The 19263-nt window shown below is 41.6% G+C and overlaps 1 protein-coding gene across 1 annotated transcript; it reads left to right on the forward strand.

Moving 5' to 3' along the window:
• The first annotated feature begins 785 nt into the window (after positions 1-785).
• On the forward strand, positions 786-17194 carry LOC139367728 (renin). The gene is made up of 9 exons (XM_071106040.1): positions 786-981; positions 4895-5048; positions 5186-5309; positions 13875-13993; positions 14215-14411; positions 15543-15665; positions 16015-16159; positions 16273-16371; positions 16581-17194. The coding sequence occupies exons 1-9, from the start codon at positions 905-907 to the stop codon at positions 16740-16742; spliced, it is 1200 nt and encodes a 399-aa protein (XP_070962141.1). The 5' UTR covers positions 786-904; the 3' UTR covers positions 16743-17194.
• Positions 17195-19263: the final 2069 nt, after the last annotated feature.

Consider the following 19263-nt stretch of genomic DNA (forward strand, 5'->3'; position numbering starts at 1 on the left):
TTCCTATTGCAGACAAGATAAAATGAAACTGTTACAGCCTACACTGCAAAGTTGGAGCAGATGCAGTATACTTCAGCAGAAATTATAGAGATGGCACTATAAATGAACATCTGGCCTGTTTAGCATGTAATGTTTTACAGTCCATTTCCATAGGTTTTGATGGATTAATTCATCATCTGGCAAGACTGGGTAATCCCTGTCAGCATTCTTCTCCTATTTCCCTGTCCCCTTTAAGGCTTCTCCCTTCTCTGCATTGTCTACATATTACATATGAGTATCATCTGGCAATCATTGGTTTCAGATGTTATAGCCACTGGCCACATATAGATTCAATGCCTTTGTCACACCATTCAATTCGCCACACCATTCAAGTATAAATTGACTCCTTTACAGATTTCACAGGGCTTGTTTCTGTGTCCTACGCCTGGGTAATCCAAATCAGCACCCTTTCCTACTCCTCTGTCCCCCCTAAAGCTTATCCCTTCTCCATCCCCTCCCTCCCCCACCCCAAGGCTCCCACTCCTCTTCTCACAGGCCTTAATCCATGTTCACCCTGCAGCTGTGATGTAAACCCAGCCTGGTCAGAGAGCTCTCTCTCTCGCTCTCTCTCATCCCTGCTTTCTGTCTCCAGTCTGTTCCCAAGGGTCACAGTTCACATCTCACTCTGGGACCTGTTTATCAAGGGAGGGCTGGGTGAGGTAGAAGGGAGGGAAAGGGTTGGTGGACACTTTTAGGGAAGCTCAGAGCTGGTATAAAAAGAGTAGTCAGACAGAGAGAGAGGGGCCAATCTTTCAGAAGATCAGATGTACAACTAGCTGGTTTGCCCGGAGGAACGGTACAAGGAAAACCTAGTCAAGTTAACTTGTGCATCTCCTCGCACACTCCTTCACGCTCCAGGGTCTCCATGGCCCTGCTGATGCAATGCTGGGTGTGTGTGATTACTCTGTCACTCACGATGACCACCAGCCATGCCTTACAAAGGTAACGCCATCTTTTTCTTTGTGTTTTTATCACTGTATGTTGTCTACTGTGTAATGAACCTAAATGCTATGGTCCTGATGGGGTCAACTTGGGGTCATGATAGGGGCTGCACCAAATGTTTGATGTATTATAATAATTGAATATGCTTATTTTTTTATTTAACCTTTAACCAGGAAGGGCTCATTGAGATTTAAAATCTATTTTTCAAGAGCGTCCTGGCCAAGATAGGCAGCACCCAGTCATTAAAAAAATTACAGACAAACAACATGAAAAACTACAAGTAATATAGTAAAAACCATAGAATTCACAAGAGTATAACAAAATCAAAAACAGCAAGTTAAAAACATTGACAGGTCAGGGAATCAGTCTCAAGATCATTCATCAGTGATTTAAAAATAGCAATCGGGACAAGTTCTTCCAGTTTAAAAGTATTTTGTAAGGCGTTCCAAGACGATGTCGCAGAGTACTTAAAAGCCCTTTTACCAAATTCAGTTCGGACATTTGGAACAGTTAGCAGGATAAAGTCCAGCGAACGAAGAGAATAGCCACCACATTTCTGAACAATAAAAATGCCAAAATAAAAAGGTAGTAAACCCAAAATGTCTTTGTAAATAAAAGTATACCAGTGCCTGAGCCTACGAGTGACTAGAGAAGGCCAGCCAACCCTGGTATACAAAGTGCAGTGGTGCGTAAGGGTTTTGCAGTTTAAAATAAATCTCAAATTGCCATGGTAAAGGGTGTCAATTGATCTCAAACACTGAGCGGAAGCCTTCATATACAGTGAGGGGGGAAAAAGTATTTGATCCCCTGAAGATTTTTTTACGTTTGCACACTGACAAAGAAATTATCAGTCTATAATTTTAATGGTAGGTTTATTTGAACAGTGAGAGACCGAATAACAACAAAAAAAAATTTGAAAAACGCATGTCAAATGTTATAAATTGATTTGCATTTTAATGAGGGAAATAAGCATTTGACCCCTCTGCAAAACATGACTTAGTACTTGGTGGCAAAACCCTTGTTGGCAATCACAGAGGTCAGACGTTTCTTGTAGTTGGCCACCAGGTTTGCACACATCTCAGGAGGGATTTTGTCCCACTCCTCTTTGCAGATCTTCTCCAAGTCATTAAGGTTTTGAGGCTGACGTTTGGCAGCTCCCTCCACAGATTTCCTATGGGATTAAGGTCTGGACTCTGGCTAGGCCACTCCAGGACCGTAATGTGCTTCTTCTTGAGCCACTCCTTTGTTGCCTTGGCCGTGTGTTCTGGGTCATTGTCATGCTGGAATACCCATCCACGACCCATTTTCAATGCCCTGGCTGAGGGGAGGAGATTCTCACCCAAGATTTGACGGTACATGGCCCCATCCATCGTCAGTGAAGTTGTCCTGTTCCCTTAGCAGAAAAACACCCCAAAGCATAATGTTTCCACCTACATGTTTGACGGTGGGGATGGTGTTCTTGTGGTCATAGGCAGCATTCCTCCTCCTCCAAACACGGCGAGTTGAGTTGATGCCAAAGAGCTCAATTTTGGTCTTATCTGACCACAACACTTTCACCCAGTTGTCCTCTAAATCATTCAGATGTTCATTGGCAAACTTCAGACGGGCATGTATATGTGCTTTCTTGAGCAGGGGGACCTTGCGGGCGCTGCAGGATTTCAGTCCTTCACGGCGTAGTGTGTTACCAATTGTTTTCTTGGTGACTATGATCCCAGCTGCCTTGAGATCATTGACAAGATCCTCCCGTGTAGTTCTGGGCTGATTCCTCACCGTTCTCATGATCATTGCAACTCCATGAGGTGAGATCTTGCATGGAACCCCAGGCCGAGGGAGAATGACAGTTATTTTTGTGTTTCTTCCATTTGCGAATAATCACACCAACTGTTACCTTCTCACCAAGCTGCTTGGCGATGGTTTTGTAGCCCATTCCAGCCTTGTGTAGGTCTACAATCTTGTCCCTGACATCCTTGGAGAGCTCTTTGGTCCTGGCCATGGTGGAGAGTTTGGAATCTGATTGATTGCTTCTGTGGACAGGTGTCTTTTATACAGGTAACAAACTGAGATTAGGAGCACTCCCTTTCAGAGTGTGCTCCTAATCTCAGCTCATTGCCTGTATAAAAGACACCTGGGAGCCAGAAATCTTTCAGATTGAGAGGGGGTCAAATACTTATTTCCCTCATTAAAATGCAAATCAATTTATAACATTTTTTACATGTGTTTTTCTGGATTTTTTTTGTTGTTATTCTGTCTCTCACTGTTCAAATAAACCTACAATTAAAATTATAGACTGATCATTTCTTTGTCAGTGGGCAAACGTACAAAATCAGCAGGGGATCAAATACTTTTTTTCCCTCACTGTATACAATATCCCCATTGTCTAGTAAAGGCATAAACGTAGCTGATACTAGCCTCCTTCTGGCTTTAAAAGAAAAACAGGCCTTATTCCTAAAATAAAATCCCAATTTCAGATTCAATTTTTTTGTAAGTTGTCGTGTATGCAATTTAAAAGAGGCCGTCATCAATTCAAATTCCAAGATATTTATATGAGGTTACAACCTCAATCTCCTTGCCCTGACAGGTAGTAATAGGTGACAGGTTCAGAGGTCTTATGCTGTATTAATAGAAGGGGAAGGGCTATAAGACCCCTCCCCCACTACATTTATAGGGTCCTGGACTACAGATTAGCAATATATATTCATTAAGGTTTAATATGGTTCCACAGTTATTTTCTAGTCTCTGCTCCATATAAGAAACGGTCTGAGAGATGTGTGAGTTATTGCTGTCAAAACAGGGTGTCTGTGAGAAAGCGCCTCAAGGCTAAAAGAGATTCATAGACACAGAACCCTGCAGGGGAGTGAGTGTAAGAGACAAGTCAGACATACCACTATAAAGCAACTTGGGGATTGGAAAATTATTGCTGAGCCCTTAGAAAACACTGGAACTATTGTTCTCTCCTGTTTAACTGTATATGCATGGTCTCATGAGTAGAAGGTGTTGACGTAGGCAGTAACATTACTAGGAGTTGACTGCAAGCACATTAAAAGCAACTTGGACTTTTCCTATTTTGCAGAACTCAGAAGAGACATCGGTTGTATGTTTGATGTTTGACTTCTGTCTACAGCTGTATTTGGATTAAAATTGATATGATTTATAAGTGCACATTTTGAGTAGTCCTTATTTGTTAAGTAAATTACGGAGCCCAGAAAAGTGGAACCAACAATCCTTCTCTGCAATGTGTAATGAACCTCAATATGAAATTATTCCTGGTTAGCAATTAAATAACTTACTGAGATTGTTTTCTAATTAAATGGTCAAAAACAAAATAGCTTCCCAGCGAAGAGCAATTTCTCAAGCAATAATTTTTCTAGGACTGTCTGGGAGTGATCTGAGTGGGGAGCGGAAAACTGAAAACTATTGACAGAGAGGTTTGGAACTCTATCTTATTGGTCTAACTTATTTACCAGGCAGGCCAAAACTCCATCCCACCAAAATAGGCAGACATTTATTTTCAAACTGCTCTTAAAATGAAAGGGTATTATCCTAATTTTCACAATTTCACAGTATTATTCCAGCCTCATGGTGTGGAAATATTATTATTTTTAAACCAGGAAAATCATGTTTTTGACTGCTCTGGGTCGTTAAAATAGACAGTGAAGAAGCTTGAATGGATACTTTGAGGTGTTTTATCAATTTAAACCAGACGATTTTTCTAAACTAAATCAATTGAGAATGTGTATTTTGGCAGAGCTGTAGAAACAACGTTGTACAGACATGGGGACACATGGTCTCATGTTAACAATGGCCCATGATTGCACAATGCATTGTATACCCCCCAGTCCCATCCCACCCCTGCTCACTTCCTATGTATCATTCTATTGGATGATCTTTCCTCACTGTCGTCATATCTAATCAGGATCAGTCTGAAGAAGATGCCCTCCATAAGAGAAACCCTACATGAGATGGGCGTGTCTCCAGCACAGTTATTCGCTGAATTGGCCCAGAAGAGCAAAGATGACCTCTCCCCCAGCAACGGGACAGCCCCCACCCCCCTCACCAACTACCTGGATGTGAGAGACACTGCACTGATCACCCATACTGTAGATGCAATTGACATGGAAACATTATGTTCCAAATGAGAACACAAAGCACGTGCCAAACTCAGTTGGGTAAATTATTCATTGCTGCTTCTTCTCTCTGCTTCCAGACCCAGTACTATGGGGAGATCAGTATTGGTTCTCCTGCCCAGATGTTCAACGTAGTGTTTGATACAGGCTCAGCCAACCTGTGGGTGCCCTCATACAGTTGTTCCCCTCTCTATACTGCCTGCTGTAAGTACAGTGCACACAAACACACCCACACCCACACCCACACATTCAGAGACGTCATGCCCATAGGGGGCACAGGGGCAAGTGCCCCCACAGATCTGTCCTCTTGAAAACATTTTTTATCTGTAATACTACTAGCCACCTACACATTTTATGAAGTTGGCTTTAGCTAACCCAGATAGGTTTCCAAATTCCCAACCTCATAACTAGCTACCAAGAAGCCAACAATCAAGTTAGAGTAGCTATCTTATCTAACTACAAGTAACTGCCAAAATAAAGGAAACACAGGTAATGCGACACAAGTTTTCCACGAGAAAATCCATAATTTGGTGTTTTGTTGATGGTGGTGGAAAACACTGTCTCAGGCACCGCTCTAGAATCTCCCATAAGTGCAAGGGTGTAACTTTCACTGGGGATGGGGGGGACTTGACCCCTCCCACATTCTAAAATTGCATTTTTGCCCCACCCCCCTAGTTTTAAAAAATGCACTGTGATACAAAAAGCAGCATCGGTGTTGCTTTAGGAACATGCGGACGCCTCTGAGTGGTCAGTCGGCTGTTTGCCAATATCAGACGGCTGGATTTAGGACTGCGTGGACACCACAGAGTGTACGGACAGGCTGTGTGAAGGCAAAGCTATTATTATAGGGCCAGCATGGTGCTGTTGTCTGCAGCTGCCGTCTCTGTGTGTTGCACTTTTTCTCTGAGTTATAAAAGCAAGCAGAGCAGAAACTCGCTTCTCTTTATTTGACTGATGTAGCTAGCAAGGTAACTTCTGTTTGACTAAACAGACAAAAAAGCATGTTTCATCCTCTCTCGGGTTGAATTTCTGTCTGAAGAAAATGAACTAGCTAGCTTGTAGCTACCACAACTAGTTCAGCTCTAGCCTCTAGTTGTCACATAGCAGCATCTAGCAGCTGTTGTGTGTATGGAAATGTTTGTAGCCTTTGTCCCATTACAACAGAAGTAAATTGACTAAGCTAGTTTTTGCCAGTTGATGTACCATTAGAGCTAGCTAGCTCACTAACTTTATTATAATTTTTGCCTCAATCACACTAGACCTGAATCAAATGATGAAACCAGTGGCCAAACTGAAGACCGATATGCTGAAGTGTTTTTACAGCGCAATGTGAGTTTTTATTAGTCAGTATAGCAATGTAACGGCTATTGATCTGTCAGTTTCCATAGCTAATTCTCTACTTTTCACATGGACACGGTATAAACAGCTCTACAGGCTAGTGTCATGGTGCACAGTCAGTATACAACATCATGTCTTAGCACGATCAGATGGTGACAGGTGTCCCAGGAGGGTCAGACAGCCAGGGAAGACCAGTCTACAGAGCTGAAGTGAATTTTGCAGAGTATTATTATAACAATCAGTTAACGGATACAACATTCATTTTTTTTTGTTGATGGGTAGGCTATAGCCTGGGATCTGGGAATAATGGGCATTTCAATTATTGAACCAATGATTCTATTCTTGGGTAATATAATGTATAAATGTACATCATGGTAAGACTTTGTCATGCCTCTGAGTAGGATCCGATGGTGACAGGGGTCTCAGCAGGTCAGGAAAACATGGGAAGACAGGCTGTGACGGCACTGAGGTTAACTTTTTTTGCAGAAACAACATTTTATTAACACTGGACAAGCCGGAAGCTTCAAAGATGTAAACTATTTTAAGTCTAACAAAGTTAGTTGATTTCTAAACTGGATCAAGGGTTGATAGAGGCTTTTCCCGATGACACATAACAGGTCAAACAAAAACGTGAGGAAGACCTGGGAGGCACTGTTGATAGTGATGAATGTATACAGATATGTCGTGGATGGTCATATAGATGGTCATATAATCTCAGACATAAATTACTGCAGTTTAAGAACATCCATCGAACATCCTATATACCAGTTAAACTTAATATCATGCACTCAGAAATATAATTCCTCTGCTGAAGGTGTAAAACATGGAAGGGGACATACTGTATTTGAATATGTTATGATCTTGTGAAGATAAAGATGATGTTCTGTAATCTCAGCATGTCTACAGATTTTCCCTTCTCCCTGTTTTTGTTTGCTTGGAAATGTTGATACTGGAGACTGTTATCAGAAAAAAACGGGGTAACCTAGCATTAATGGCTAATGATGCATTGCCATTCATTGAAAGGTTGGTTATCCTAGAACAATGTCACAATGGATGGCAAAAATGTCAAGTTTTGCATCACTATATTTGATTTATTACAATGTTAAGGGTATAATGTGCAAATTCCAAAAGGTCTGTTTGCCTTATATGGAATACTGTATGACAATAAGGGTCTATATTGAAAACATTCAATATTTTTTTGTCAAGCTGTCACAAACAATTTTTGTATTTATTTTTTATTTCATGAGACACCTGTCTGATTTTCACCTGTCTCAGTGGACTAATGCATTGAGGACTCCGGGGTGACGCCACAGTCCAAGAATATGGGGATTGTGGCTCAGATGCACAAGGAACATCTCTCTCCCGCCATTTCATGGGTTCACAGTTTCATAAACTTAATTGTGTGCATTGTTCACTGTGTCTATAAATTCCCCATTCCATATATCACAAGTACTAGTTTACATTTACCGTTAATTGCTATAATTTTGAATCTGTGACGTTTGTTTGGTTTTGGTAATTTATTTTAATGCATTCAATTTATAATTATTATTACAACAGTCATTTACCATTTTTCATTGTCGGAGTGTCTTGAAGAACTCACAACCTATGATACACTTGTGAGAAACAAGTTTTTGTTTATTTCATTCCATTTATGAGTTTTGTCAGTTCATTCATTGTCTTTTGTTTGATATGCTCCAGTCAATGGTGAGTAAGGACGCACACCTGGTTACGAATATAGAAGTAGGACTAGTCTACCTGGCCTGGGCACAAATGTAGGCCTTTAAATGTGCCCATTTGGGGATGTCTGATAGGATTTCTAATTGTCTTGACTCACAACCCCTAATGAGCTTCTCAAAGGAATTTTTCTTCACCTTAAACAGCAAGTAAATTAAGTCTATTTTTAGAATCAATTGAGAATGACAATACAGTGCCTTGCGAAAGTATTCGGCCCCCTTGAACTTTGCGACCTTTTGCCACATTTCAGGCTTCAAACATAAAGATATAAAACTGTATTTTTTTGTGAAGAATCAACAACAAGTGGGACACAATCATGAAGTGGAACGACATTTATTGGATATTTCAAACTTTTTTAACAAATCAAAAACTGAACAATTGGGCGTGCAAAATTATTCAGCCCCTTTACTTTCAGTGCAGCAAACTCTCTCCAGAAGTTCAGTGAGGATCTCTGAATGATCCAATGTTGACCTAAATGACTAATGATGATAAATACAATCCACCTGTGTGTATTCAAGTCTCCGTATAAATGCACCTGCACTGTGATAGTCTCAGAGGTCTGTTAAAAGCGCAGAGAGCATCATGAAGAACAAGGAACACACCAGGCAGGTCCGAGATACTGTTGTGAAGAAGTTTAAAGCCGGATTTGGATACAAAAAGATTTCCCAAGCTTTAAACATCTCAAGGAGCACTGTGCAAGCGATAATATTGAAATGGAAGGAGTATCAGACCACTGCAAATCTACCAAGACCTGGCCGTCCCTCTAAACTTTCAGCTCATACAAGGAGAAGACTGATCAGAGATGCAGCCAAGAGGCCCATGATCACTCTGGATGAACTGCAGAGATCTACAGCTGAGGTGGGAGACTCTGTCCATAGGACAACAATCAGTCGTATATTGCACAAATCTGGCCTTTATGGAAGAGTGGCAAGAAGAAAGCCATTTCTTAAAGATATCCATAAAAAGTGTCGTTTAAAGTTTGCCACAAGCCATCTGGGAGACACACCAAACATGTGGAAGAAGGTGCTCTGGTCAGATGAAACCAAAATTGAACTTTCTGGCAACAATGCAAAACGTTATGTTTGGCGTAAAAGCAACACAGCTGAACACACCATCCCCACTGTCAAGCATGGTGGTGGCAGCATCATGGTTTGGGCCTGCTTTTCTTCAGCAGGGACAGGGAAGATGGTTAAAATTGATGGGAAGATGGATGGAGCCAAATACAGGACCATTCTGGAAGAAAACCTGATGGAGTCTGCAAAAGACCTGAGACTGGGACGGAGATTTGTCTTCCAACAAGACAATGATCCAAAACATAAAGCAAAATCTACAATGGAATGGTTCAAAAATAAACATATCCAGGTATTAAAATGGCCAAGTCAAAGTCCAGACCTGAATCCAATCGAGAATCTGTGGAAAGAACTGACAACTGCTGTTCACAAATGCTCTCCATCCAACCTCACTGAGCTCGAGCTGTTTTGCAAGGAGGAATGGGAAAAAATTTCAGTCTCTCGATGTGCAAAACTGATAGAGACATACCCCAAGCGACTTACAGCTGTAATCGCAGCAAAAGGTGGCGCTACAAAGTATTAACTTAAGGGGGCTGAATAATTTTGCACGCCCAATTTTTCAGTTTTTGATTTGTTAAAAAAGTTTGAAATATCCAATAAATGTCGTTCCACTTCATGATTGTGTCCCACTTGTTGTTGATTCTTCACAAAAAAATACAGTTTTATATCTTTATGTTTGAAGCCTGAAATGTGGCAAAAGGTCGCAAAGTTCAAGGGGGCCGAATACTTTCGCAAGGCACTGTAGTTCCTCAAAGTATTTGAACAATGTACAGTTGAAGTGGGATGTTTACATAGTGGGAAGTTTACATACACGCCAAATACATTTAAATTCAGTTTTTCACAATTCTTGACATTCAATCCGAGTAAAAATAGTCTTAGTCAATTACTATTATTCTGACATTTTATCTACTATTATCTACTATTATTCTGACATTTGTGAAATGTCAGAATAATAGTAGAGAGAATTATTTATTTCATATTTTATTACTTTCATCACATTCCCAGTGGGTCAGAAGTTTACATACACTTAATTAGTATTTAGAAGCATTGCCTTTAAATTGTTTAACTTGGGTCAAACGTTTCGGGTAGCCTTCCACAAGCTTCCCACAATAAGTTGGGTGAATTTTTGCTCATTCCTCCTGACAGATCTGGTGTAACTGTTTAAAGGCACAGTCAACTTAGTGTATGTAAACTTCTGATCCACTAGAATTGTGATACAGTGAAATTATTTGTCTGTAAAAAATTGTTTGAAAAATTACTTTTTACAATTGCAATTTACATACTGCTCTAATAGATCCACAGATGACGCAATCTCTACTGCAATCCACACTGCCCTTTCACACTTGCACTAAAGAAACGCCTATGTGAGAATGCTATTATTTGACTACAGCTCATTGTTCACCACACGGGGGCCCCTCAGGGGTGTGTGTTCAGTCCCCTCCTTTACTCCCTGTTCACTCATGACTGCACGGTCAGGCACGACTTCAAAACCATCATTAAGTTTGACACAATAGTGGTACGCCTGATCACCGACAACGATGAGACCGCCTATAGGGAGGAGGTCAGAGACCTGACCGTGTGGTGCAAGGACAACAACCTCTCCCTCAACGTGAGCAAGACAAAGGAGATTATTGCGGACTACAGGAAAAGAAGGACCGAGCACGCCCCCATTCTCACCAACAGCGCTACAGTGGAGCAGGTTGAGAGCTTCAAGTTCCTTGGTGTCCACATCACCAACAAACTAACATGGTTAAGCACACCAAGACAGTTGTAAAGAGGGCACAACAAATATATTCCCCCTCAGGAGACTAAAATGTGGCATGGGTCCTCAGATCCTTAAGGTTTTACAGCTGCACCATCGAGAGCATCCTGACGGGTTTCATTACTGCCTGGTTTTGCAACTGCTTGGCCTCCGACCGCAAGGCACTACAGAGGCCAGTGCATACAGCCCAGTATTCACCAGGGCCAAGATTCTTGCCATTCAGGACCTCTATACCAGGCAGTGTCAGAGGAAGGCCCTAAAAATTGTCAAGGACTCCAGCCACCCTATTCATAGACTGTTCTCTCTGCTACCGCACGGCAAGCGGTACCAGAGCACCAAGTCTAGGTCTAAGAGGCTTCTACCCCCAAGTCATAAGACTATTTGCATTGCCCCGCCTTCTACACTGCTGCTACTCTGTTATTATCAATGCATAGTCAGTTTAATAACTCTATGTACAGTTGAAGTCGGAAGTTTACATACACCTTAGCCAAATACATTTAAACTCAGTTTTTCACAATTCCTGACAATGTTTTGGGTAGCCTTCCACAAGCCTCCCACAATAAGTTGGGTGAATGTTGGCCCATTCCACCTGACAGAGCTGGTGTAACTGAGTCAGGTTTGTAGGCCTCCTTGCTTGCACATGCTTTTTCAGTTCTGCTCACAAATTTTCTATGGGATTGAGGTCAGGTCTTTGTGATGGCCACTACAATACCTTGACTTTGTTGTCCTCAAGCCATCTTGCCACAACTTTGGAAGTATGCCTGTGGTCATTGTCCATTTGGAAGACCCATTTGCGACCAAGCTATAACTTCCTGACTGATGTCTTGAGATGTTGCTTCTATATATCCACATAATTTTCCATCCTCATGATGTCATCTATTTTGTGAAGTGCACCAGTCCCTCCTGCAGCAAAGCACCCCCACACCATGATGCTGCCACCCCCATGTTTCACGGTTGGGATGGTGTTCTTCGTCTTGCAAGCGTGCTCCTTTTTCCTCCAAAGATAACGACGGTCATTATGGCCAAACAGTTCTATTTTTGTTTCATCAGACCAGAGGATGAAAAGTACGATCTTCGTCCCCATGTGCAGTTGCAAACCGTAGTCTGTATTTTTTATGGCAGTTTTGGAGCAGTGGCTTCTTCCTTGCTGAGCGCCCTTTCAGGTTATGTCGATATAGGACTCCTTTTACTGTGGATATAGATACTTTTGTACCTGTTTCCTCCAGCATCTTCACAAGGTCCTTTGTTGTTGATTCGCACTTTTTCACACCAAAGTACGTTCATCTCTAGGAGACAGAAAGCGTCTCCTTCCTGAGCGGTATGACGGCCATGTGGTCCCACAGTGTTTATACTTGCATACTATTGTTTGTACAGATGAACGTGTTACCTTCGGGTGTTTGGAAATTGATCCCAAGGATGAACTAGACCTGTGGAGGTCTACACTTTTTATTCTGAGGTGTTATTCTGATTTCTTTCGATTTTCCCATGTCAAGAAAAGAGGCACTGAGTTTGAAGGTAGGCCTAGAAATACATCCACAGGTACACCTCCAATTGACTCAAATGATGTCAACTAGCCTATCAGATGCTTATGAAGTCAACTTAGTGTATGCACAGTCAACTTAGTGTATGTAAACTTCTGACCCACTGGAATTGTGATACAGTGAATTATAAGTGAAATAATCTGTATGTAAACAATTGTTGGAAACATTTCTTGTGTCATGCACAAAGTACATGTCCTAATCGACTTGCCAAAACTATAGTTTGTTAACAAGAAATTTGTGGAGTGGTTGAAGAAACTAGTTTTAATGACTCCAACCTAAGTGTATGTGGTGCCCCTGCACATTGACTCTGTATCGACTCTATATCTGACATGGTACAGGCGTCATTTTTTTAAAGCCCATAACCATGTGTGTGAAGTGTGTACTTTTGTTACAAAGTAGATGTATTTAATACTGCAAGAAACCTGATTTAGCCCACTGCTGTAAAAGGTTAATTGCTTACTTAATTCAGGAACCATGCATGGAAGAACCTGCTTTCAAAATACTTTGTATGCCTCATTTACTCAAGTGTTTCCATTATTTTGGCAGTTAGCTGTATCTTAGCTGGCATGCCTGCTGACAAGGATGTTAGACTTTATAAAAGCGAGCCATAACTAAATGTACTAAATAAGACTCACATTCCTTTCAATATTTTACCCAGGTTTTAGCAGAGATGCAGAGAAGCATATTAAGTGTCTCTAGATAGCAGGAAATATATGTTTCAGGTGTTTGAATAATGTAAAATTCTCAACCCCCGAGCCATGCTAGCGTACTTTGTGCCACCTCTTATTTTTGGGGTGCATGATGGCCCTACACACACACACACACACACACACACATTTTACATATTTTATTTGAATCCACTAATCAAATTTACAAAAAAAGGATCCAACCATTTCATTGATCCCCGTATGCATGGCATTCAAGGATACAGAAAGCACCTCCTTCACCAACCAGCGAGGCTGCCCACGACAGCTGAACAGAACAGTACCTACCCAATAGCTTTTCCCTAGTTTTTGTCAGGCCCGCAATCTGGAGGCCATGCACTGCAAGCCTGTGTACGTGGCCGAGACTGCCAAATATCAGAGCCTCCAGCTTGCACCTACACCCGAGGGTGTCCAAGCATGCCACAAGGGGCTGGTACTTATGCAGCTTCTCTGCAATGGCCTGCTACATGTAGCCGTCAAATGAGCAGCCCACTTCCAAAATGAGCACACCCCCCCCTGGCCTCCCACACACACACACACAAAACCTGTATGTTTAATTGCTTCACCAGAGGTAAGGATGTTCCTGGATGATTATGACACAATGACCTTTGAACTCACAGTTACCCACAACAGATATGACAGTTCTAAGTCCCGGACGCACATCAAGAACGGGACAGGTTTCTCCATCCAGTATGCCTCTGGAAACGTCAGGGGATTCCTGAGTGAGGATGTGGTTGTGGTGAGTGTAACGTAACACCACTCTAAGAAAATAATCTTTGTACCCTTTCTCCTCATCTGTTTCCTATCATCCCTTTTAAACATGCTTTTTTGTGATCAATATGGGAATAATGGTAGACATTGCCCATAAGTACTGATCTACCGAAGGATTATCTTACTAGGGGTAAAACCTGGATCTAGGTATTGAAGGACAATTTATATCTTACTCTGTGCATTCTCCAGGTGGGTGGCATCCCAGTGGTCCAGGTATTTGCAGAGGCCACAGCCCTGCCTGCCATCCCCTTCATCTTTGCCAAGTTTGACGGAGTCCTTGGGATGGGCTACCCCAACGTGGCCATCGACGGTATCACCCCTGTGTTCGACCGCATCATGTCCCAGCACGTCCTCAAGGAGGAGGTCTTCTCTGTCTATTATAGCAAGTAGGTGATATGACTGTCACTGTTTTATATCGGGCCTGATTCAGACTTGAGATACGTAGGCTTCTTTTTACTTAAAAACGGCTGCTTTGGACCTTAATCTCAATATCAAATCATTTCTAGGTACCAATTACGTACCTTACTGTGATTGTTTTCAAATTGAAATGGTCAATAAGAATCAAACATAGCTTCTTAGGAAAGAGACATTTCTCAAGCAATAATTTAGCTAGGACTGTCTTTAAATGGTCTGAGTGGAGAGAGGAAAACTGAGAACTAGCTGACATTGGCAGAGAGGTTTGGAACTCTATTTCTTATTGGTCCATTAACTTATTTATTGCCTGGTGGTGTCACCTGGCAGGCCAAGACTCCATCCCACCAAGACAGGCAGACATGTCCTTTTCAAACAGCTATTACACTAAAAGGGCATTATCATAATTTTCACAGTATTACTCCAACCTCCTTTAAGTCCATGTTTAACAAAATATGTGCCTACTTTAGCAATGTCACTGCATTTCCAGGCTACTATAGTGAAATTTAGATGAAACAGTCATACCCACTGGGCACGGATGTAATTTCAATGTCTACTTTTGATTTACATGTTGTTGAGTCCAGAGGAGGCTGGTGGGAAGAGTTATAGGAGGACAGGCTCATTATGATAGCTGGAATGGAATCAATAGAATGGTACCAAACACCTGGAAACAACGTGTTTGACTCCATTCTATTGATACCATTCCAGTCATTACAATGACCGTCCTCCTATAGCTCCTCCTACCAGCCTCTTCTGGTTGAGTCATCAACTATCGTGAATTCAAAGTGAAATCAACAAAAATTGTCACCACATCATTGACGAAGTTCTCTTCTGTTGATGACTTTTTGCAAACCCAATCAGTTTTCCACACTGATTCAACATCACAAAGATTTCTTTGGTTGAAGTGAAGTGGAAACAATGCCGATTCAATCAGGTTTTGCCCACTGGGTGGTCCCCGTTCAGAATGACTGAGCTCATTACAACTTTTTGGCACCACTAAGGCAGAGGGCGGCTTGAGAACGTGCACAACAATGGCATGATGCAACCGATTGATGGAGGTGCAACCTATGAACAGTAATCCGGGCCATCTGTTTTTCTTCTCTCAGGGACCCAATGCACAAACCAGGTGGGGAGCTAGTGATGGGAGGAACAGACCCAGAGTACTACACTGGTACCTTCAACTACATGGGCACCAGTGAGACAGGAAAATGGGAGGTCAGCATGAAAGGGTGAGATGTGACAGCTATGTGTGCATGTGCAATAGTGGAGGCTGGTGGGAGGAGCTATAGGAGGACAGGCTCATTGTGATGGCAAGAATGGAATAAATGGAATGCTATCAAATATATGGAAACCACGTTTGACTCCGTTCCACTAATTCCAATCCAGCCATTACAATGAGCCCGTCCTCCTATAGCTCTTCTCACCAACCTCCACTGATGTGCAAGTTGTCTGTCTGTCTCTGTCTGTTTGTTTGTTTATCTGTGGGTCAGTATATACACATTTGCCTGGGTCAATGAACTTTACATGTGTATGTGTGTGTAATTGTCTCTCTCTCTTTTTCTCTCTCTCCTCTCCCAGGGTGACAGTGGGGGAGGATATGCTGTTCTGTAAGGAAGGCTGTACGGCAGTGATTGACACAGGCTCCTCCTACATCACAGGCCCCGCCTCCTCTGTGTCTGTACTGATGAAAACCATTGGAGCCACAGAACTGGCAGAGGGAGGGGTATGTACATCTCAGAGCCACAGACTGTATCTTTATTGCCTAAACAGTCTCTAAACTAGCATCTTACCTTACCTTATGGGCGGAATAAGATGTGTTGTTTGCTCTCCTTTCAGTACACTGTAAACTGTGACCTGGTGAAGTCCTTACCCAGTGTCACCTTCCACCTCGGAGGACATGAGTACTCCCTCACTGAGGATGACTACATCTTATGGGTAAGTAACGGAAATTGGCACAACTGGGATATACTGTACAGATACAGAGCAAATGTCATGTTTACCTTTGTAGCTACTATGTCATGTTTACCTTTGTAGCTACTATGTCATGTTTACATTGTGTTATAGATGTGACATGTATGTTTTCTAAATACACATTTCTGGAAGTCTTTACCAGTATCTTGTTATGATTTGCTCTCCGTCTGTAGCAATCTCAGTTTGGAGAGGACATCTGTAGTGTGACCTTTAGGGGTTTGGATGTGCCGCCTCCTACTGGCCCTATCTGGATCCTGGGAGCCAACTTCATCGCCCGCTACTACACAGAGTTTGACCGTCGCAACAACCGCATAGGCTTTGCCACAGCAGTCTGACAGGAGCCTCTGCTTAGCCACCAAGCTTTCACTCTCTCTTGCTCTTACTTCCTCCATACTCTCTTTGTCTCTGTTACTGTCTCTTACTATCAGCCTGTATTTATCACTCACACTCTCTTACACTCTATTATTACGTTTCTCTGTCTCTTTATCACAGGGCCTGCCCTTTGTCCCCATCTTTTTTTACACTTCTTGCGTTCTGCCATGTCAAGTCATCATTTTGAATTAAATATGTGCCAATTGCACTTTTCACCTCGTATCACCCAATCAGAATATATCTTTGTTTTTAGTTGACGATCATTGACGTGCAGCTAACAACAACACACTTATTTTGTGTTATATATATCCCATGGCATGCTGATGTCATGTCATACAGTTACATTTTTTTAACAATCCCCATGTAATAGCACTGTCTACAATGTCATGATGTAACAAAAATAAAGCTTATTTAATGGACATGTCTATATTATTGTTATTGTCTGCAGTCAAGGAATTTTGTTTGCACTCTAAGTTCTCAGAATGTCTGTTTTTCATCAGGGGAGACTCCAGCAGAAAACAAAGTGTTCCTCATTCACTGACCGCAGAAACACGAGCATCTTAATGTCTGTACAGAAATAAACTATCCAGATGTCTTCTATTTTGAGTCACAATATTAATATGATTTATCCTCTGAAGTTGAGCTAGAGATGAATTGATATCAGACAGTGTTTAAGTCCTAAGTTCTGGCAGGCTTTGGTCTACAGAGTGTGGATCTAATGTGGGAACTGATGGTGTGAAAATAGCACACACTGTATGTGTAGGATCCAAGGGTGGATGTAGAAAACCGGTTGAGTGATTTATCTTCTGTTCTGCTGTTCCCGCCACACTAAAGATGCCTTTCACAGCATAGTGTTGTCTCTCTCTCATTTCTCTATCTTTTCTCTCTTTTCATTCTTTTTCTCTTCACTCTCTCCACTCTCTTCTCTCTCTTCACTCTCTTTTCTCTCTCTTCATTCTCTCTTTTCTCTCCATTCTCTCTCTCTTCATTCTCTCTCTTCACTCTCTCTTTTTTCTCTTCATTCTCTCTTCTCTCTCTTTTCTCTATCTTCCCTCTCTTTTCTCTATACCTTCTCACTCTCTTTTTTCTCTCTTCTCTCCCTCTCTCAATTATTTGTTTTCTCTCACCATGTGCCAGCTGGCTAGGACATTATTTATAAAACGTGTATGAGCTAGTGTATTTTTCCACAACATTTGTAGACAAATACAAATTCTCTGCCCACCATTCATGCTGGTAAGAGGGGTGAAGCAATTCAACTTCAGCAAAACTTAACATTTACTGTAATGTAGAGTGATTTCTCTGAAACGAAACAGGACAGGATGGAAGTGTCCCATGATGTCCTCAAGGAAACATAAGGCCATTTCAGTGTACATCTCCACCACAAAGGTCAGAGGTCATGATCAATCACAGGTCGGAAAGGTCAATCAACCTGTCACTGGAGGATGACTTTGAACGTGAAACCTGCTCTGCAAACAGAATTACCGGAAGACAGACTCTGTTCTTCTTGTATCTTTAACCTCCATTATAGCTAGTAGACACACAAAGAGATAAAAAGACAATAAATGCAGTCATATTTGATGCAAACTGTTGTGGAGTTATTTTCAGAGGGAAAGTCCGCCCAGTGATGTGGGTTATAGAGAATAAAGATATCTAGACTGGAAGATGAACAATAATTTCCTTGCCTTCATCCCGGCACATCCATGAATTGTTCAACTAAGATATTATCTGGAAAAATGTGTTTTGAGGTTAAGGTGAAGATACTAGCACTGCTACTTTTAATGCTGGTACTTTTGAACATACTGTACAAGTATTCTCTCTACATGACTCTACAAAACATCTCCATTTCATTTAGCACTAGATCTGTAGTGGCTTTAGAATGGAAGCACATGTTATGTTTTACATAATTCTATGTTGAGGAGGAATATCGAATTACCAAAGGTTATTGTCAAGTATTTCCTGGAATATGCTGTGTTTATGAACTGTGGTCTGCGTTGAACCTGAGGGACACAAACCATGTTCCATCTGACCAATTCTCACAGTGGCATCATAAGGATTTGAACAGGAACTGTATTTAACCAATAGAACAGGTAATATGCATCTTGCACTTATTGTACAGTATACTGATCAAAAATATAAACACAACAGGCAAACAAGTTCAAAGATTTTTACTGAGTTACAGGTTATATAAGGAAATCAGCCAATTGAAATAAATTCATTAGGCCCTAATCTATGGGTTTCACATGACTGGGAATACAGATATGCATCTCTTGGTCACAGATACCTTAATCAGAAACTTGTCAGTATCTGGTGTGACCACCATTTTCCACATGCAGCACAACAAATCTCCTTCGCATAGAGTTAATCAGGCTGTGGAATGTTGTCCCACTTCTCTTTATTGGCTGTGCAAAGTTGCTGGATATTGGACGGAACTGGAACACACTGTTGTACACGTCAATCCAGAGCATCCCAAATGTGCTGAATGGG

This window comes from Oncorhynchus clarkii, chromosome 16, assembly GCF_045791955.1.
Source record: "Oncorhynchus clarkii lewisi isolate Uvic-CL-2024 chromosome 16, UVic_Ocla_1.0, whole genome shotgun sequence".
NCBI lineage: Eukaryota > Metazoa > Chordata > Actinopteri > Salmoniformes > Salmonidae > Oncorhynchus > Oncorhynchus clarkii.

Excerpts from the sequence above, each read along its gene's own strand:
- LOC139367728 (XM_071106040.1), top strand. The coding sequence starts at position 905 with ATGGCCCTGCTGATGCAATGCTGGGTGTGTGTGATTACTCTGTCACTC. Across the intron at positions 982-4,894 it reads ACCAGCCATGCCTTACAAAG|GATCAGTCTGAAGAAGATGC; the intron begins GTAACGCCATCT and ends ATATCTAATCAG. Across the intron at positions 14,412-15,542 it reads TTCTCTGTCTATTATAGCAA|GGACCCAATGCACAAACCAG; the intron begins GTAGGTGATATG and ends TTCTTCTCTCAG.